The following is a 19,367-nucleotide window of genomic DNA, read 5'->3' on the forward strand; positions in this document are numbered from 1 at the left end:
AAAACAAAATGTTTACTTGAAGTATCATAAATAACACTTTTTAATGAATTAGAACTTTATTTCATCACGTATTATTGAAATTTCTGGTTTGCAGTGTAAACATAGACATAAGACACAGAAGACATTGTAGAACTAGTTAAAAAAATGGAGTTATGATTGTATATATATTTATATATATAGAGTTATGACTCACATTGAATCATTGAAGTTCCCCACCACCCCAGGACTCTCTCCAGGGGTTGGATTGCGGAAGCAGGGGTTGTTGGCATTGCAGACGATTCCTTGTACCCAGGGTAGAGTCCCTGCTGAAGGCATAGCTTTGTTCGGGAAATGACCTGAAGCCCAAAGAAATTGGAGAAAAATACTCACAAATAGCCATGGAAATAATGAAAAATTGACATGTTAATATTTTGCAAAGTCATTCCAGCTCAAATTGAAAGAAAAAATACAAAAATCTTATATCTGACTGAAGCCAAAGTCACGATTTTATTGAATCTACCCTTTTTTTTTGTTTGTTCCCAGACGCTTAATCCATTTTTTTTCCCAGCAAAATGCTTTTAGTCAATTATTGGGACATGTCCTTCACTTTGACACCCCCTCAGTCAATGTGTACTGATGCAATTTAATGATTGTATTTCGCGGAAGACCACCAACACATGTCCAAATAGGACTAACAAATATTGACATACCCTAAACTTAAAACCTACAACTCCAATATTGATTATACTCAGAAACTATAGGCTCGTGTGTCAACAAATTTCGTTCGACAAACTCTACGAACCTTTTTTTTTTTAGAAAAATATACCGTAAAACCTCTATTTTAACAGCATATCGTTCTATTTTTCAAATTTTCCCCCGTAGTGCCATTCTATTAGAGGTGCCATTCAATTAGGGGTGCCATTCAATTAGAGGGTGACGTTCAATTAGAGCACATGTGTCAAAGTGGCGGCCCGGGGGCCCAATCTGGCCCACCACATCATTTTGTGTGGCCCGAGAAAGTAAATCATGAGTGCCGACTTTCTGTTTTAGGATCAAATTAAAATGAAGATTATAGATGTATATTAAATTTCCTGATTTTCCCCCTTTTAAATCAATAATTGTCATTTTTTATCATTTTTTCAGTTTTTAGTTCAAAAATCATTTCGTAAAATCTAAAAATTTACTAAAATTGTCATTTTTAATCCATTTTGTCTGTTATTAGTTCAAAAATCATTTGGTAAAATCTAAATATTTACTAAAAAAGCTAAAATAAACATTGTTTTAGATCTATAAAAAAAACTGAATATTCAGGGCCTTTAATCCAGTTCATTTAATCCATTTATTTAAAAAAAAATTCTAAATATAATATCTAAAATGGTCCGGCCGGCCCACATTAAAATCGAGTTGGCCCGCCAACCAACCCGAGTCTTGACACCCTTGACTTACAGGGTGCCGTTCTATTAGAGGTTTTACAGTAACTATAACTTTAAATACTAACAACATAATCATCGGGAAATATCATGTATTCAAATAGTAAAAGTAATTCTTACACTCATGTTGCTCGTATGGTGGATAGTGCATTCGAACTGAGATGAGAATGAAGAAGATAAAAAGGGGCCATATAATCTCAATCAGCAGTTGAATCTAAGAAAAAAAAACATAAAAAAACAAAAGTCAATTAGCACAAATTCACAAAAGTCATGAAATTCACATAATAACGAAATCTGTCTAATATACCATTCAAAATCATTTTAATCAGGCATAACAACCCATCTACGCAAACAATAATCCCAATATGAGACAAAAGTAAAGTACAGTATATATAGGTTAATGAGAGGACACACAGTAACAAGACTGTGGGGGGTTTAAAAGCCTGCCTATTGCGTCCATCTGTTCCATACGGCTGTTAAGTCTGAAGCAGCATGGCAGACAGTTGCCAGAAGCGTTAGGAAGGGGATAAAGAATAAAGACATTCTTCCCGGAAGTTCACTATTTCTTTGTTGGAAATCACTGGGTTGGAAATGAAGCCTCCATTGCCGTCACTTCAGGGAAAATGTTACTTCATGATGGGGGGATAAAGGACTATTGTATGCAAATGAAATACTTTGTTTGGGTACAAGTCAGCACTGTATCAAGGATTCATGTGATTGAGATAACTATGAGTGGATAATGGTCTGTTTAAGATAGTCATTGGATAATGGAGTCAAGTGAACTTGCATGAGCTCCATTTTGGATCTTGTGCTAACAAGACTTTGCAGTTTCGTATGTTTTGAATGAAAAGGGATTCAAAAGTAGGCCAGAATGACACAAAAAATGTTATAATCATAAAATGAGGGAATTTGGAAGATTTTAAGAGGGTATATTGTCAAAATTAAACCACAGTACATTCTCATGCTGGTCCTATACTCTGAATCATGTGTCAAAGGTGGGGCCCGGGGGCCAAATCTGGCCCGCCGCATCATTTTGTGCGGCCCGAGAAAGTAAATCATGTGCTGACTTTCTGTTTTAGGATCAAATTAATTTGAAGAGTATAGATGTGTATTAAATTTCTTGATTTCCCCCCTTTTAAATCAATAATTGCCATTTTTTAATCCATTTTTCTGTGTTTTTAGTTAAAAAATCATTTTGTAAAATCTAAAAATATATTCAAAAAAAGCTAAAATAAACATCGTTTTAGATCTATAAAAAACGGAATATTCAGGGCTCTTAATCCAGTTCTTTTAATCCATTTATATAAAAAAAAATCTAAATATTATATCTAAAATGGTCCAGCCCACATGAAATCAAGTTGACGTTAAAGTGGCCCTCGAACCAACCCGAGTCTTACAACCTTGATCTAAATTGACTTTGTACTCACAGTTTGTCTTCTTCGGTAGGTGAAGTTCTTCCAAAGCAGTAATCCCAATTGAGTGGAAACAGCCATCACGCTTTTTTTGCGGAGCTCAGCGAGAGCACGGCGCTCCGAGCTCCTCACTGTCAATCCACGTACAAATAAACAAGAAGAGCAAGTCTTACTTACAACAAGAACACACTTGGGAAAATGTCTCTTTGAAGAGAAGTTCAACGCAACACGACTTATTTTTATAGGAAAACACCTTCTTTTCTGGATAGCCTACAAGTTAATGTTCACATCAATAGAACTGCTTATTTGGTCACCCCACATGTGGAGATAAATCTGATTGGATGGGAGCGAGGAGGACAAGACAAATGTCCGCAGAGGGCAAAAGGATGCACAAATAAGGTGGTACTTTAAAAAGCACTTATTTGAACATTCTTTTAAAATAAAAGCCTGATCAGATTGTTAATCTTAGCTTTAGATCTAAATATAAAATCAATGCTTCTATTTTAGTAATCAATAATTCATTGAATCCAATCTAAAGCTGAAAAACATGATTTTGTTGAGTACTTTTTCCCGGAATACTTTAAATGTTGCAATAAAAACCAACAAAAATGACCTGTGGACATTGTCTAGTTAAAATCAGTTTAATACTGTGAGTCATTCAATTTAATAGAAAAGCTCAGGAGATATTTAACTATTTTTTTCACCACTGATTCTTCTTGTTTTTTGACACTCTTTTAAATCAAGTGACTTTAAGAAGAAAAACAACCCACAAGACGTCTTTCAATAAAAAAGGAAACTGTATCTCAGAAGTCTTTCATTAGAACGACTGCCCCAAGTTGTAATTTGATGTGTTATAAAAGCTTCTAACCAAAACCACTTTGACGTTGAAGAAAAGTCTGCCTCAATTCCCATAGCAACAGTTCTGTATTTAAAACTCTATGTTTAAAAGTTGAGTATTTCTTACACCATGAACAGTAAAAATAAATATAGTATGACAATCGTAAAAACAACAAATAAAAATGTGCTAATCGTTTGACCATTTCAATTTTGGAAAAAAAAAAAAACTATATTGTGTACTTAATACTATGTCGTGTATCTGTCTATCATCTATTAATTTGTTCTGTATGTTTGACCCCAAGATATTTATCATTTGTCATCATTATGCTGTGAACCATAACATTTATTTTTACCTTGGTGCTAATTATTATACAGTTTGATTAAAGTATAATATTGTATTAATTTTTAGACGAATCTAAACATCAACTCACTTGGCAAATGTTTTGTTTTAGGTGCTGGCAGGTAGATATTTATTTACATTTATTTTTTATTTTTGGTGAAGGAGGATTGGTGCAGCACAACAGCGCCCTTAGTGGTAAACAAAAATAATGCTCAATTTTATACTTGTTTACCATCAATTCTTAAGTGTTATATTCTGAAAGCAATGAATTCCTTCTTTGAACGAAACATTTAACACGCCGACACGTTTTTGTTATAAAAAACAAGAACTGTATGCATATTTATATGTAATAAAACTGAAATATGAAAAAATATCATTTTAAAGGCATTAAGAAAAACAAAAGGGGATCGGCAAATTCATGTAAAAACATTTTATGCCAGACAAATAGTTACAAAGGTGTGACATATTCCGTTTGATTCTGGTCAAGTGAAAGAATGTTAATTGCTAATTTGAATTGATGAGGTTACTGTCGGTCATTCAACGTCTTTGTGTTTACACGCTAGTGTGTCAATTCGTATGGATGTGCACGTCAAAAGGAACCAGTTTTCCAAAACAAAGCACAAAACCTTTGAAAGGGTGATTAACTGCAGCCACAATATCGTTATTTGGGGTAAGGAAACCCATCAAATGATGCTCCAAAATGAATATTCAGCATATTTATCCTCTCAAGTCATTTTCTTGAAATTTACATCCTTTAACCTTGATCAACAATTCTTTAATTGTTTATTTCGACAGCAACTGACCGGAAGTTTTTATGTCTGAATATCCGTTAACTTAACAATTAGCCAACTTAGCGCAGTAAAGGCACATCACAATATGACAATAAAGAAAAATAAGATAAACCCCCTTTTAAACCCTTATTTTTTTAAACACACACAAATATTTCCCTCAAAATGTCCTTTCAGCAAAATGACATCATTCTAAAACCCTTCTTTTTCAAAACCCCATTTATTTCAATGACCACCAACTAAAATAAAAACAAAAACAACCAAGCAAATGGACTATAAAACCAATTAATCTCTCACCAAACACTTCCAAAAATTCTGACTACAATGCAAAAACACCCCCCCCCCCCCATTTCAATTTAGTCCCAATAAATGCAAATACATAAAAAACGACAAATTCCAAAAAGTCCAAACTCACCCAGCGTTTTCCTGAATCTGTTCTCCCGTTATCCCTTCGCATCAAAACGACCTGTCCAAAGCAATTAAAAAAGACAGGAATAATGAAAGATACTCCTCCTGGTCTGTTGTAGAGCTTCGCATCTGTGAGTCTAAATCAAAGCAAACAGTAGTTCAACCCCCAACCGGGTTTTATACCGCTGCTCAATGCGGAGCAGAAAGCAGCAGAGGTAACTAGCGGTCATCGCAAACTGCCTCTATCCCATATAAGGAGCGCACGTGCCCAGTCAAAACATCTCTTAAAGGGCCAGCGTCATCTTACTTTCGACGGGTACCTTCGTCCGATGAGACGTTTTGTAAATCGGAACATTTAGTACTTATACACATCTAACATATCATAGCATTTTTCTCATGATGCACTTTGGGTAGTTAATGATAATTTATGATGACTATTTTCAACTTGATCCATGCAGTAATTCTGGCATAATAAACGTGTAAACTAAGGAAATGGATCAAAACCTTTAGAGTTTTTATAATAATTTTACGAATTAAGTCATGCTGCTTGGCTGGCTTGAAGTCAGCTGGGATAAGCTCCAGCACCCCCTTTTTTAGAGTCTACAAAGAAGATAGCATCTGCCAGTGATTATCTACCCTGCATAGCCTTGTTTGACTCATTTACTGACCACAGTAAAATGCCGGGAAGGTACATATGTGTACTTTTCGTCATTTTCCATGACTGGATATAAATATAATTAACTGTATACATTTTGGTAAGGCCTGCACACTATAGAAAGAGTGAGCTAAAGGAAAATTTAAAGATAATTGTTGTGAAATCTATGGAACATCATTAAAAGTGGGTCATTGATTAGAGAGATTTAGCATTTAATCCATCAAAGAAGCCCTAAAACTGCATAATTGCAGATAATAGGCACTTTAGTTAACTGAATTAACATGTCTAACATGCCATACTCAAGCAGTTGCCTGGGAAACAATGTTTTTTTGTTTGTTCTTGATTCTGTATTAATGCTTTCCATGATTCAATTCATTTGGATTTACTCATCATTACTTTCTTCCATATTAAAACTGACTTTTGACAATGTAGGTTCTCCTATTCCATCCAAGTTTGTATTTTCCAGGCATCTCTTTTAAACAAAACCAGGAACAAACCATCGGTATAATGATTTAGAATGCGTTATTTGGGGTCTGTTTTTTTGTAGCAGTCATTAATGTCTCAGTTATGACATGCTGAGCTACCCAATTCCCCTGATTGGAGAACAGTCCTTCAATAGGACAGCGACAGATGAGGCATGCACTAAAGGCCAATGAGATTATGAGTCAAAAGCCGGTTAGGAGTGTCAGGGTGATGGCTATTTCCTAACAAAAAAAAAACCCTCAACTAAAAAGACTTAGAAAAACAACAGGTAAAAACAAAATGGACATTATTTTGCTTCATAACCTTAAAATATGAAGTCAGTAAGATGAAGCAAAATACTGCAAGAAGTATTACAAGTCTATAGATGTTTACTTAACCTTTTCCTTCATTAAGATGTTTACTATGCATTTTTGGAACACACGTCTTGCCCTGTGGCACATATCTGACAATTCTGCTTTTTTTGCATGAAGAAATAACACACTAGCAAACATCTTCGAGGACCTATAACCTAAAAACGAACAAAAAAGTGTCATGTTTACAAAATTTTAGATGTTTCCTCATTTGTTTTACTGTGTCAAAATGACACAAACATTTGTTTTGCAAATGTCAACTTTCTGAGTTGAGAAACAATCAATAATGTTTCATTTTTATGACTAAAATTATAGAATAATTCAATTCTGAGGGTAAAAAAAACATGGATTTAATTCCCATAGATTTATTTTAGTGATTCCTAAAGCCAAAAAGTTGCTATTTGGAATACAATGTTAGCTCATGTCAGTGTTATTCTGTTTTTGTTTTATATACACACTTAAATAACTGTGTATACATAATTTGAGACTGCTAAATCCATATTCATTTGGCATTGGTAGTATATTTATACTCAAACTAGCTGCGATACCTACTTAGGGACATTAAGCTTTTAATTTCAGTGTCATCCTTGCAAATGATGATGACACTAAAATGTAGGCTGCATGATCCATATTTACTACAATAAGAGAAGCACTGGTGAAAACAAAACAAAAAACATATATATAAAACAATGGTGTCATAAAAGAAGGCCAAGCCAAGACAAAACCTCAAAGACACAAAAGAGGTTTGACCGATAGTAACCTCGGAGCTGCGAATGAAAAGGGGGGGAGCTTTGACCGATAGTAACCTCACCACGTATTAGAAAAATGGAACAGAGCAGGTAGATGAGACATCTGTTTTAAAAATGTATTATAATTATGTTTTTTTTAAATAGGCGTCATGTTTTGTCTATGACTTCACTGCTTTTTGTACGTTTGAACTGCAACGTCTTTTAAAGAAGATGTAAGGAAATATAGTTTAAGAGGAAAATTTAAGAAAGGAAATGTTTATTAGAACCCAAATAATCAATCAAATAAACGAAACGACTTGTGAAGGAACGCTAGATAAAATAAACAGAATCTTTGAGTCTATATCCGCTTCAGGGGTGGTGTGTTTGCTGTAATCCAATTGCTGTCGGAAAAATGGGTACTAATTATATATTATAGTATTTCCAATGAATCGGGGGTTATGAAGAATTCTTTCGTCGACCATATGATCCAAAAATTAACATGTTTTACGCTTCTTAAAAAAACACTATTTATCTTGCAAGGTTGTGCACTCACATAAATGTAGCTTTACTCTAAATCAAAGGAGGAAAAAAATCGACCCTCTGTGACAATCGATGGAGGTTAAGAGCTAAATCTTAAAACGTTTTTAAAGATTCAGCTGTTTTCACATTCGATTCAAGACAAAAGTCGAGTGAGTCACAAATCGAAAGCAGAATTTCGGAGACAGTGCAGAGTAAATGAACGCATCTTGGTTTGACCGAAAGTTACCTCGCACTGCAGCCTGGAGAGAAGTGGGTGAAAGGGGAATGATGTCATCGGCTGCCTGAGGACGTCTGGGAGGACAACCAATCTCTGAAAATAGTTACAAGGCAAAATTAGGAATGTAGGAGTCATATATTTTTGGGTGATTAGCATCCACCAATGTAAAAAAGTATGCATCATGGATAACAAAACGTGTCTCACCTGGTACACCATGGGATGCTTTGTAGCCCTTTGGTTCTAAAATATAGTGTGGGATGAAATAAAAGCAATTAAAATTGAAGTACATGCACATTTTAGGCACTAAATAAAGCTAAAATGTCAGGCACAATTTTACAAAGTCAAAATGTGAGTGTATTATTTCCCATAATGAGTGCAAGACACAGTTGGCACACTGGTAAACTTAACACATGACATTTAAAAAAAAGGAACAGAAAGATGCAAATGTGAACCTTTTCCACCACACTTTGGTAGGAAGGCGGTGCGCCAATTTAGAATCTGGAGAGAAGAATGCATTATGTGTTGCATAAAAGCCAGTATATTTGTAGTAGGTGTTCATTTTTTTGTTGTTGTATAATGTGTCCAGGTAGGAATTACATATGAGCTATCATTTGAGCAAAAACTAACTGAATAAATGGATTTAAAATGGTGGGAAATGCTTTTTAGACACACTGTAGTTTGTCAAAATTGGCGTATGGTTTGTTACCCTTCACAGATTCAACAGACAGAATGTTATGTAGTTAAAATAACCTGTAAAAAGTAAGTGTAAAGACTTGGATGTTGATTATACAGCTTTGCAGTTTGCGGTCATGCTGATCCTTTTCATTTTCCTCATCCTCACATCTCCGGATCCCTGTAAGAATCCCCCCCTCCGCACTTGCATGTTCTACCTCACGTGGATGCTACAACAGCAGCATGAGGGGGAGAAAAAATAGAGGGTTTCTGCACAATTCTTTCATTTTTTTGCCTATTTGATACAATTAATTGTTTCTTTTTTGTTTCTTCTATTTGTTTTCCATCCCATTTTCACATAAACATTCATTCAAGAGCCACAACAGCCAAAATATAGTCAACCCTTTGTTTTTTCATTGTCTTACAGAATAATTAAGGTATTTTCTTATAGCATGATGGAATGAAACATGTAAACAGTATTGAAATAATTCAAAAATTTGACAAGGATAGAAGGGTGCATTGCTATGGTTTCTTTTTTAAATGTCATCATTTGGCCTGACTGTTATTTAGAGTTCATATAACATGTTTACTTTGAAATTCGGCCTCTTTTATTAGTTCACCTGAGTCAATACCTGATATATATATATGATTGTTGACACCATTTGGTAGGTTAATAATGCCTCCATTGTTGTTCAAATAACCTCAATTCTTCCACAAAATGTACCGTATTTCTACGACTATAAGGCGCACTTAAAAGTCTTAAATTTTCTCCAAAATAGACAAAACGCCTTATAATCCAATGTGCTTGATCTATGGAAAATAAAATAAAATATGTCATTCGTTGAGGGTGCGACTTATAATGCAGTGCGCCTTATAGTCCTGAAAATACGGTATATAATACTGACAAAAGTAATATAGAGCTTCCAAAGGCCCACTTAAAGTATTTATTATTGAATACAAATGACAATAATTGCATCCTGATGAATTATTTTGGTGTATTCCATAAAATAATATCTTTAATTAGCACTATAATGTTGCATTGCTATAGTTATAATGTTCTAAATTTGATTTGATGCATTTCTAGGGGATATAATATACGTATAGTGTAGAGGACTGTGCAAATTGACTCCCTACAGTATATTACAATAGACTAACTCCCTTCTTTATCACATCCTACTTCTTAAAATAGGTGCTAGATCTCCTTTGGGAATGACAACATGGCGGTGCTGTAATAGCATGAGTGCGTGTAATTTAAAACCTTTAAGCACAAGGTTATCTGTGGACACCGTTAGAGCAACTACTCCAAGACAAATGGTTGACTAATTAAAAAAAAAATCATAAATTCATATAAATTGAATAATAAATTGTCAGGTTAAGCATTTTATATTGATTTTCCTGTATTATATGCTAGTATGTAAATATTAGCCAGGAAAATTTAGCTTCCAAATGCTAATTGTGTTGTAAAATTAGCAAAAAGCTACACAATCATGTGTTAAAAAGTAATTGTAATTTTATAGTATTCTTAGTAGTGCAATATGGAACAATAAGTGTCATTTAGAAAGAGTTTATATGATTATGTGGATACATTCTAACATCAAAAAGTACAGTACCTTCACTGGCTATCTATTATCAAAGATGACTTATCTCTGCACGCCAATAGCTACACTCTGGCGTCCTCTGCTGCCTATTATAAGTATTACAAGTCATCTTTAACGTGCGATAATAGCATTAATGACACACATTTTTAATTTAACCATCTTCAATCCTTTCTTTATATAATCCCTAACATCATAAATATCTGAAATGACTATAAATCAACCAGAAGACCCATAAACGCTCTTGCATTATCCAAATATGTTAAACAGTGACCTATAACGAGCAAATTTGGACGCCCCTCATAGTCAATGGCAGTGCCAAAAATATATATAACAATTTTCCCAGCTTGTGTTGAACAAAGTGTCTATTTCTGCTTACAACTGTCGTCCATTCGTTTCCTTCCAACAATTATCCAACCTGCCATGCAACATTTCTGACAGCTTGTCCTCAAACAAATAGAAAAAAACAAGCCAACAACTAAAAATCGTGACTCTTTCGACCTTCTCCCGTTGTTTTTATCCTTAATTGGTTGTTCTTCCCACACATCTCAGCAGTTTCCCTTTCTCCTTTTTTCTTCTCACTACGTGTTATGCTTTCATCTGTATTCGAATTGACAACAACAACAACAACAACAACAAAAAAAATGGATCCTTAAGAAAAAAACCCATCATTTTTCCCCTTCTAATTTTCACTATGACAACCTAATAAGATCCCCGTTGCCATGGAAACAGCTCACAACACCTTCTTCTTAGCTCAGACTCTCCTCTCACTTTTTTTGTTATCTTTTAATTTAAAGAACATTAAAATCCAATGTGCTTTCTGCACTTGTGGAAATCGTCAAAGATGTCGTTGAGAATTTTTTTTCTTTTTTATCAGTCCCCAAGGTGAGAGGTGATTAAAAATATCTGGGCGAGAAAATGACTAAAAATCATGTCCGTTAATGTCATGATAAAGACATTCTTAATTAAGCTGATTTTCAATTTATTTCGGGCTTGACCTTGTGAAATGACTCGTAATATCAGTTTGGCTGATCTTTGTTCAAAGAAGTAAAAGTTTAGAGTATAGAGATATATTATAATATATCACATTTTTTTAAAGAAAAGTAGGAGTTTTAAACTCAAATAAAAGGGATAATAAAAAAATAAACAATGGGAACTGCATTTCACATTGATTTTTAATAAATATTTGATACCCTTTGGTAAGTAGTCATTCAAAATGTAAATTAAATTTTTAACAATAAATAGCCGTGGATTTTGTCAATTTTTTTCAGATTGATCAATTCAATTGATTCCAAATACTCTTACTTCATCTATTTATTACTTTAGTTTTTAAATAAAAGCACATACTTAAATATTGACTTTTTGGAGAATTTAATTGTTAATTCAATTTTTTAAAATAAAAGCACATACTTAAATATTGACTTTTTGGAGAATTTAATTATTAATTTAATGTTTTAAAAATATATTACTCCCTAATTTAATGTTTTAAAGTGAGTCATTGCAGCATGTAGGAGGAAAAAATCTGACAACAATTTGGAAAATAGTCAATAAAACAGTAAATAATTAGTATTATCTTGCATTTAGTAATACTTTTAAGAGAAGAAAACAGTAAAAAAAAATCAAAATAATGATAGGAAAGACTATATGTCGTCCTTAATACTTTCTTGGAATGATCTTTCCTAACCAAGACTTATTTTCAGAGCCAGTTTGGATCCATTTAAAATATTCATAGCATCCCACCCGGTAATCCCAGTCAAGTTAATACCCACATTGACATGTAAGGTGGCACACAACAACGCACAGGCAGGTTAACATCTGCTGCGTATTGAGCTGTTGAATATTTCACAAGTACGCCAACACGCACGCTTCTGCTATCGGCATTCAGGTTACGTTTTTTTTCAGGGCCAAAAAAAGCACATTCTTAACTTATTCATGCAACAGAGAAACAAGTTGCATGATGGATGATAGAAGAAAATAATGAAAGGTTGTTTTTTTGTGTCATGAAAGGTGAGAACGGATGAAAGTGTTTATTATTCATGTGTTTGCTCCATTGAGCTAATTTTTTGATTTTTTTTTTTTTTTTTTAACTTTTGGGAAGTATGAACTTTTTTACAGACATTTTTGTAGTATTTCATTTTTTTGCTGTCCCAGAATGCTCTACTTATAAATTATTTGGAGGATTTTGTTTAACTTTTCATTATTTTAGCCAAATTGTGATATGCAGGCTGCAGAAAATGTAATATTAAATGTATTTTTTTAATGTTTTACAACACGAGGCTCTATTTTCTTGTTCAATATTCTTCATTATGTCCATTTTTTTTGTTAAAAAATATACTTTGACAGTAGTACCTCAACTTACAAATCCTGATTTATGAAAAGCCTGAATTTAGTTCCAACATTTAAAAGAAATTCAAGTAACAAAAAGCTAAATCTAGAATAATAATCAATAATAATCGGCTTTGTCGTCATCATCAACAACAAAAAGCCTAATTGTCATCATACCCAGAAACTGCGAATGACAAAATTGGTAGTACTTCTCCATAAGGTGCGTTTTTTCGCCAAAAAACCCAAATAAGTGATAATTTCGGACTCATAATTTAGCATTTTGCTGTTATGGATACATCGCATCACCCCTGCGAACGCATTACTTACCTCTCACTGTTTTTCACTTACCTTCAGTCGGCCAGTAGGAGGCAGATCACCGCCCTTTCACGTCTTTTCATATTACTTCACTCCGAAGTTATTACACAGAAGGGATTGTGTGTCGTGCTACCGAAAGTTTAGAGTCCTGAAGGATATGGGGAAAAAAAACAAATTATAATTTAATTTAAGTACCGATTTACGAAAAGCCTGAATTTAGTTCCAACATACAAAAGAAATTCAAGTAACAAAAATCAAAATCTAGAACAAATAATTGAATTGAGATTAAGTACTGATTCACAAAAAAGACTGAATTTACTTCCAACATACAAAAAAAATTCAAGTCACAAAAAGCAAAATCTAGAATAAATAATTTAATTTAACAGTTCTCTATTAATAAAACCTTAAAAATTATAAATAAACAATGCCTTTTTATTTTGCATGGTTGACAAGAGAACACATTTTTCCAATTTTTTTGAACTACCCATATACCATTCCCAATAAATCAACCCCATCACCAAAAAAAGACAAAAGTCTCATCTATGCAACCTAAAAAAAAAAAGAGTTTATATGGGCAGCAAAACAATATCCACTTGAAAACGATGAATCAGTCAAGCACTAAAAGGAATTTTTCACCCAAAAAAAAAAAAACATGGAATATGTGACTTCACTTCAAGAGGCCGTGTCGCATTTTAGTACGAGAAACAATTTCAACTCAATTTACTTTCTCATTAAACATGTAATTGCACCACAAGATGAGATAGTCATTCGATAAAAAAAAAAAAAAAAAAAACGTTCAAATCATAACTCAAAAAGACAGGAAAAGATAAATTGCCTATCATGTTATAGTGGCAAGGTGTTTATTCCTATAACTATTTTTTTTTATGCTCATAAAGGTACCGATATTAGTCTCAATGGGATAGATAGAAATAGAAAAGAAAACAATAATATAAAAAAAACATATAAAGCATTGCTTTGGAATCATTTCTTGACGTTTTTGTTTTTTTTAAATATGAAGACAACTTATTTTCATTTAAGTTTTCTTAGTTGGTAATCAATGGCCATTTTAAAAAGGACAAACAAGAAGAAAAATATCAATAAAATGCAATATTTCCAGGAATTGTTCATCCCTAACTAATCAATCAACCAATCAAACCACAAAAAACACTTTTTAATTATTTTTTTTTACTGGATTCATTGCAGTTAAACCTGTAATTTACCAAAAAAAAAAAACAAGCTTAATAATAATACATATGCGCTTCTTATTTGCTAACAACTTGCAAGTAGCATTAATAATTAACAAAAAAGCAGCCTAGCTTAGCATCGTCCTTCAAAAGATATCATAAAAAACAGATGGGTGAAAATTATTAATATATAATTGGTTTTCTGTCTTTTGAAGAATCTTACTCTCCTTCAACTGTCTTCTTTTTTTAAAGTTAAGGTCGGGGAATTTATTATTTGAAGTTGTTAAGTTGTGTGTTTACATGAGTGTGTGTGTGTGTGTTAGTTTGTGTTTTTTTTCAGTCTGCCCTTTTACAACATGTGTTTGATATTCAGTTTAATGGCTTAGTAAATCATTTTCTTATCTTGTGTGTTTCTCACATCTTTAATCCTAAATGGGTACACTTTGATCATTTTGAAAGGGTTTAAATGGTAGTATTTTGTTGACCTATTATGGGAAGGGTGTCAGACTCGGGTTGGTTGGCGGGCCGCATTATTGTCAAATTGGTTTCATGTGGGCCAGACCATTTTGGATATAATTTTTAGATTTTTTTTTAAATATAAATGGATTAAAATATTTGGATTAAAATCCCTGAATATTCAGTTTTTTTATAGATCTAAAACAATGTTTATTTTAGCTTTTTTAGTAAATTTTAGATATTACAAAATGATTTTTGAACTAATAACAGAAAAAATGGATTAAAAAATGACAATTTTAGTAATTCTTTTGATTTTGCAAAATGATTTTTGAACTAAAAACAGGAAAAATAGATTAAAAAATGACAATTTTAGTATTTTTTTTGATTTTGCAAAATGATTTTTGAACTAAAAACAGAAAAAATGATTAAAATTACACTTATTCATTTAAAAGGGGGAAAATCAGTAAATTTAATATACACCTATACTCTTCATTTTAATTTAATCCTAAAACAAAAAGTCAGCACTCATGATTTACTTTCTCGGGCCGCACAAAATGATGCGGCGGGCCAGATTTGGCCCCTGGGCCGCCACTTTGACACCAGTGTATTATGGCATTCCCATATAAAAATACTTTGGAAAAATCCAAGTTATGAAACCAGCGATGGAACAAATACAGTTTATAAGTAGAGGTACCATTGCACTTCATTTTTTTGCAGTGTCATATTCAATGGTTGACAGTAGCTTACTTGTGTATGCAAAGCTGGAAGCTGCACCACTTTTGAAGGCAGTAAATAAAACAAAGGGGACAGCAGCATCATTATTAGCACTATAGCTCATATCTTAACAAGTTCATAATGCATCACTCCTTTTGTTTTTTTGTTAAACGTTCCTCTCATCTGTTATGTCCAAAGTGCTTATAAGTATTTTATAGTCTCTTCTTTTATATTACCTTTACGTGATGTTGCTTCTTTCTACAGACTTTATGATAAAATGAAGAAAGGGCAAGTATGGTAAATGTTACTTTTTTGGCTCCCAAAACCGACTACAATGTATTTTTTAAAACTATTTCTACTCCTACTCTGAACACAAGTATTTCAGAACTTTTTAATTGATTTTTTTTTTATAGGAAATGCAGAAAAATTCAGTAAAATGAATGACTATCTTAATTCTGGATAATTCTATTCCTTAAAATATTCTTCTTCAGTGCAAATAATTCAATAACGGTTAACCAAATGATACATACATAGATTGAATTAAAAAAAGAAAACAATCAATACAATAAAATTGAATTAAAACACCCAAAAACGCAGCAATAAACACCAAATCTCTGGATGCAATAATAGCATGAGATACACATCACGCTACGATATCAAGGCTGTTATTTTAATAATTGACCACAAGACCTTCAGTCAGCCTTAACAACTATTACGTCGTTTTTTTTTCACGTTTTATGCAAAATACTGTTTATTTTTTCCTTAAATTTCATTCATAGATGTCAAAATAAAATCTGTTTATCATTTAATCTGTTTCTATTTTGAAATAAATAAAAGTTATGACGTTTCGTCTTTGTCACCTTGCAGTTTTGTGCATGTCAAGTCTAATTTATGCGCATATAAGCCGTACCCTTGATTCCATCATGTTTTTAAGTTAAAAATACGGCTTATACGCGAGAAAATACAGTATAATTGGAAAAAATTGTCCTCCTGGCTAACATTGGCAACAAGTTTGACACTGGTGTCCTTTATGAATAGAAGAAAGACATCCAATAGGCGTGTCAATAGACGTCAGCAATTAAGAGTATATTGGGTACAGTGTCAAGTTTCCTATTCCACGATTGAGGTGTCCAAAAAGTATGAAATGTCCTGAAACCTCCGTCACCGTGTCATTAAGTTGATTGAATATCAGCGTTCTCATCAAGGTGACATTTTCAAGATGAGTTGAACGTGGCTCAGGGCCAACGTTGGAATTAATGCGATGGCTTGTGTGAAGACTTCCACAAGAGCATTTATCTCAATAAAGACACCCCCGTCCCCCCCTTTAAAAGACAGGACGCCTAAGAGGAAAGGCAGGCATATTCGGGAAAGGGAAATTACAATAAATGATAGATTGGGTAAGTAATTAGCTCTTTTTAATGACTCCAGAGATATAAAAGGTGGGGCATCTGGAAGTGGGAAGGACTAGTTTGACATAGGCCAAAGAGGAATTTGATGGATGGGTTTTCTGGGGGGTTCTGTTAGACATGGAATAGGGATTAAAGAATGAAATATGCTATTAGCTTAAATGTCAATGGTATTCAACTTTGAAGGATCTGCTTAAAGTTTTTAGCAGTGGTCGAGTGAATTAAAAAATTGAAGTATATCGTGCCATGTGGTAGAGTTATGTATCTATTTTTTTTAGGGGTTAGGTCCTCACACTTTATTAATAGGCAAGGAAAATTAGGATTTTTAAAAGCAGTTATTTCTGTGATGCTAATATTTATTTGATTGGATTGACCTTCTGAGGATGAAGTTTTCTAAAAGAATAGAGTGTTTTTATTAATAATGATGTTCAGCTGTAGGGCGACAAAAGTGGATAAAGCACTACATTATTGGTGTCAAAGTGGCGGCCCGGGGGCCAAATCTGGCCCGCCACATCATTTTGTGCGGCCCGAGAAAGTAAATCATGAGTGCTGACTTTCTGTTTTTGTATTTTCTTCCTTTTAAATTAATAATTGTATTTTTTTGATATTTTTTTGTGTTTTTAGTTCAAAAACATTTTGTAAAATCAAAAAATATATTTAAAAAAAGCTAAAATTTACATTGTTTTAGATCTATAAAAACATTCAGCATTTTTGAACCAGTTATAATCCGATTTAAAAAAAAGTGGCCCAGTTTGACACCCTTGTGGGCCAGTTGTGGCCCACGAGCTGCATGTTTGACACCACCAGTTAAGTGACTTGGCTAAATTTGCTTATGTGCCGTTCCATTGGGAGGGAATCTGAAAAGTAATCACTTAACTTGAGGTTAAATTTTAACATATTCAATTTGCTAATCTGATTCCAATTTTGGAGGTGAGTCTCTACGGAACAGTTCTTTTTTTTTGGTGCAAAAAAAATTGCATTAGTTCAGGATCCGCCTTTTGAAGCAACTTCTCCGTTGTGAGAATGAATAATATGACTTATTTCCCTACTCTATCCCCACGATTTAGGCAAAGTAAGTTTTGAAAGGTTGCGGTAGGGATTGAAGCGACACAAGTAAGGGCTGATTTATCCTCATGCTGATTTCAGACATCTGAACACCAGCCTTCCTATTCAACCTTCTTCTCTCATCACAATCAAACAGAAGAGGAAAATCATTCTCTCTTGGTTTTTCTGTTATCTTAGATAGAAGTCTTTGGTGCATAGAGAGAACATCTATAACAGGCAGTCGTGGTTATGGAGAGACAAAATTGAGAAAAGCGTGGAGGGGCGGGAGGAGTATAACTTTAAAAAATGGAAGACTACTTTATGATACTACTTCATGCCGCAATGAATTGGTCTCATTGTTTTTTGTCTTATTAGTTTAATGGCTCATAAGCTTTGGGAATGTTAATATGTCAATAATGCTCCTTAGGAAAGTTCCGATATGACCTTATTATGATTTCTTATAGTTAGCCTAGCATGCACTACTCGGAGATTATTATTATTCATGTATTTTATTAATCATTTAGTTGCCTTGTTCTGAGGACCTGCAATTTGATATTATTTAGATATTAAACTCTCTCATGAATATAATTTTGAGCTCTGGTTTCATCAGTACTTAGATATTAAACACTACTTAGATATTAAACAGTAGTTAGATATTAAACAGTAGTTAGATATTAAACAGTACTTAGATATTAAACACTACTTAGATATTAAACACTACTTAGATATTAAACACTACTTAGATATTAAACAGAACTTAGATATTAAGCAGTACTTAGATATTAAACAGTACTTAGATATTAAACAGTGCTTAGATATTAAACAGTACCTAGATATTAAACAATACCTAGATATTAAACAGTACTTAGATATTAAAAAGTACTCAGATATTAAACACTACTCGGATATTAAACAGTACTTAGATATTAAACACTACTTAAATATTAAACACTACTTAGATATTAAACACTACTTAGATATTAAACACTACTTAGATATTAAACACTACTTAGATATTAAACACTACTTAGATATTAAACTCTCTCTCTTAGTGTTTTTTGAAGGTATTTATGCATGCATATATGTCATGTACATCACAAATATACCCTGACAGTATTGTTTTTTTTTTTTTAATGCCAAGCTCTTTAGAGGTGCAACATTTGAAAATAATGTCATTCTTTAGTGTTTTTCTGAGACTACAGTGTTTTTTGGAGAAATCTATGCGTACATATATGTCATGTACGTCACAAACATTAACCTGAATGCCGCTTTTCTTTCAAAATCAACTCTATCCAAATCATGGAGCTCAGTGAAGAGCAACGAAAAGGTGAAATATGTTTCCATCTCTGTTAACACACAAGTACTGATGTGATCTTAGCTGTCTGTGTCATCTCCCATCTTCCGCTAGACTGTTTCCCCAAGGGATTCAAGCGATTAAACTTCTCTGAGCCCATTCTTTCCTGTCCTCATTTCCAAAAGGAATGGAAAA

General features: G+C 33.2%; 1 protein-coding gene across 1 annotated transcript in view; it reads right to left on the reverse strand.

The window, feature by feature from the left end:
- The window catches only part of LOC144198753 (phospholipid-transporting ATPase ABCA1-like), a 29,050-nt gene extending 23,654 nt beyond the window's left edge, over positions 1–5,396 (reverse strand). The window contains exons 1-4 of the mRNA XM_077719942.1: positions 5,202–5,396; positions 2,837–2,952; positions 1,530–1,623; positions 194–335 (exon numbers count right to left, since the gene is read on the reverse strand). Coding sequence (XP_077576068.1) covers positions 194–335; positions 1,530–1,623; positions 2,837–2,902 — 302 coding nt within the window. The 5' untranslated portion in view covers positions 2,903–2,952; positions 5,202–5,396. The remainder of the gene's footprint in view (positions 1–193; positions 336–1,529; positions 1,624–2,836; positions 2,953–5,201) is intronic.
- Between the last annotated feature and the right edge of the window lie 13,971 nt (positions 5,397–19,367).

This window comes from Stigmatopora nigra, chromosome 6, assembly GCF_051989575.1.
Source record: "Stigmatopora nigra isolate UIUO_SnigA chromosome 6, RoL_Snig_1.1, whole genome shotgun sequence".
Lineage (NCBI taxonomy): Eukaryota > Metazoa > Chordata > Actinopteri > Syngnathiformes > Syngnathidae > Stigmatopora > Stigmatopora nigra.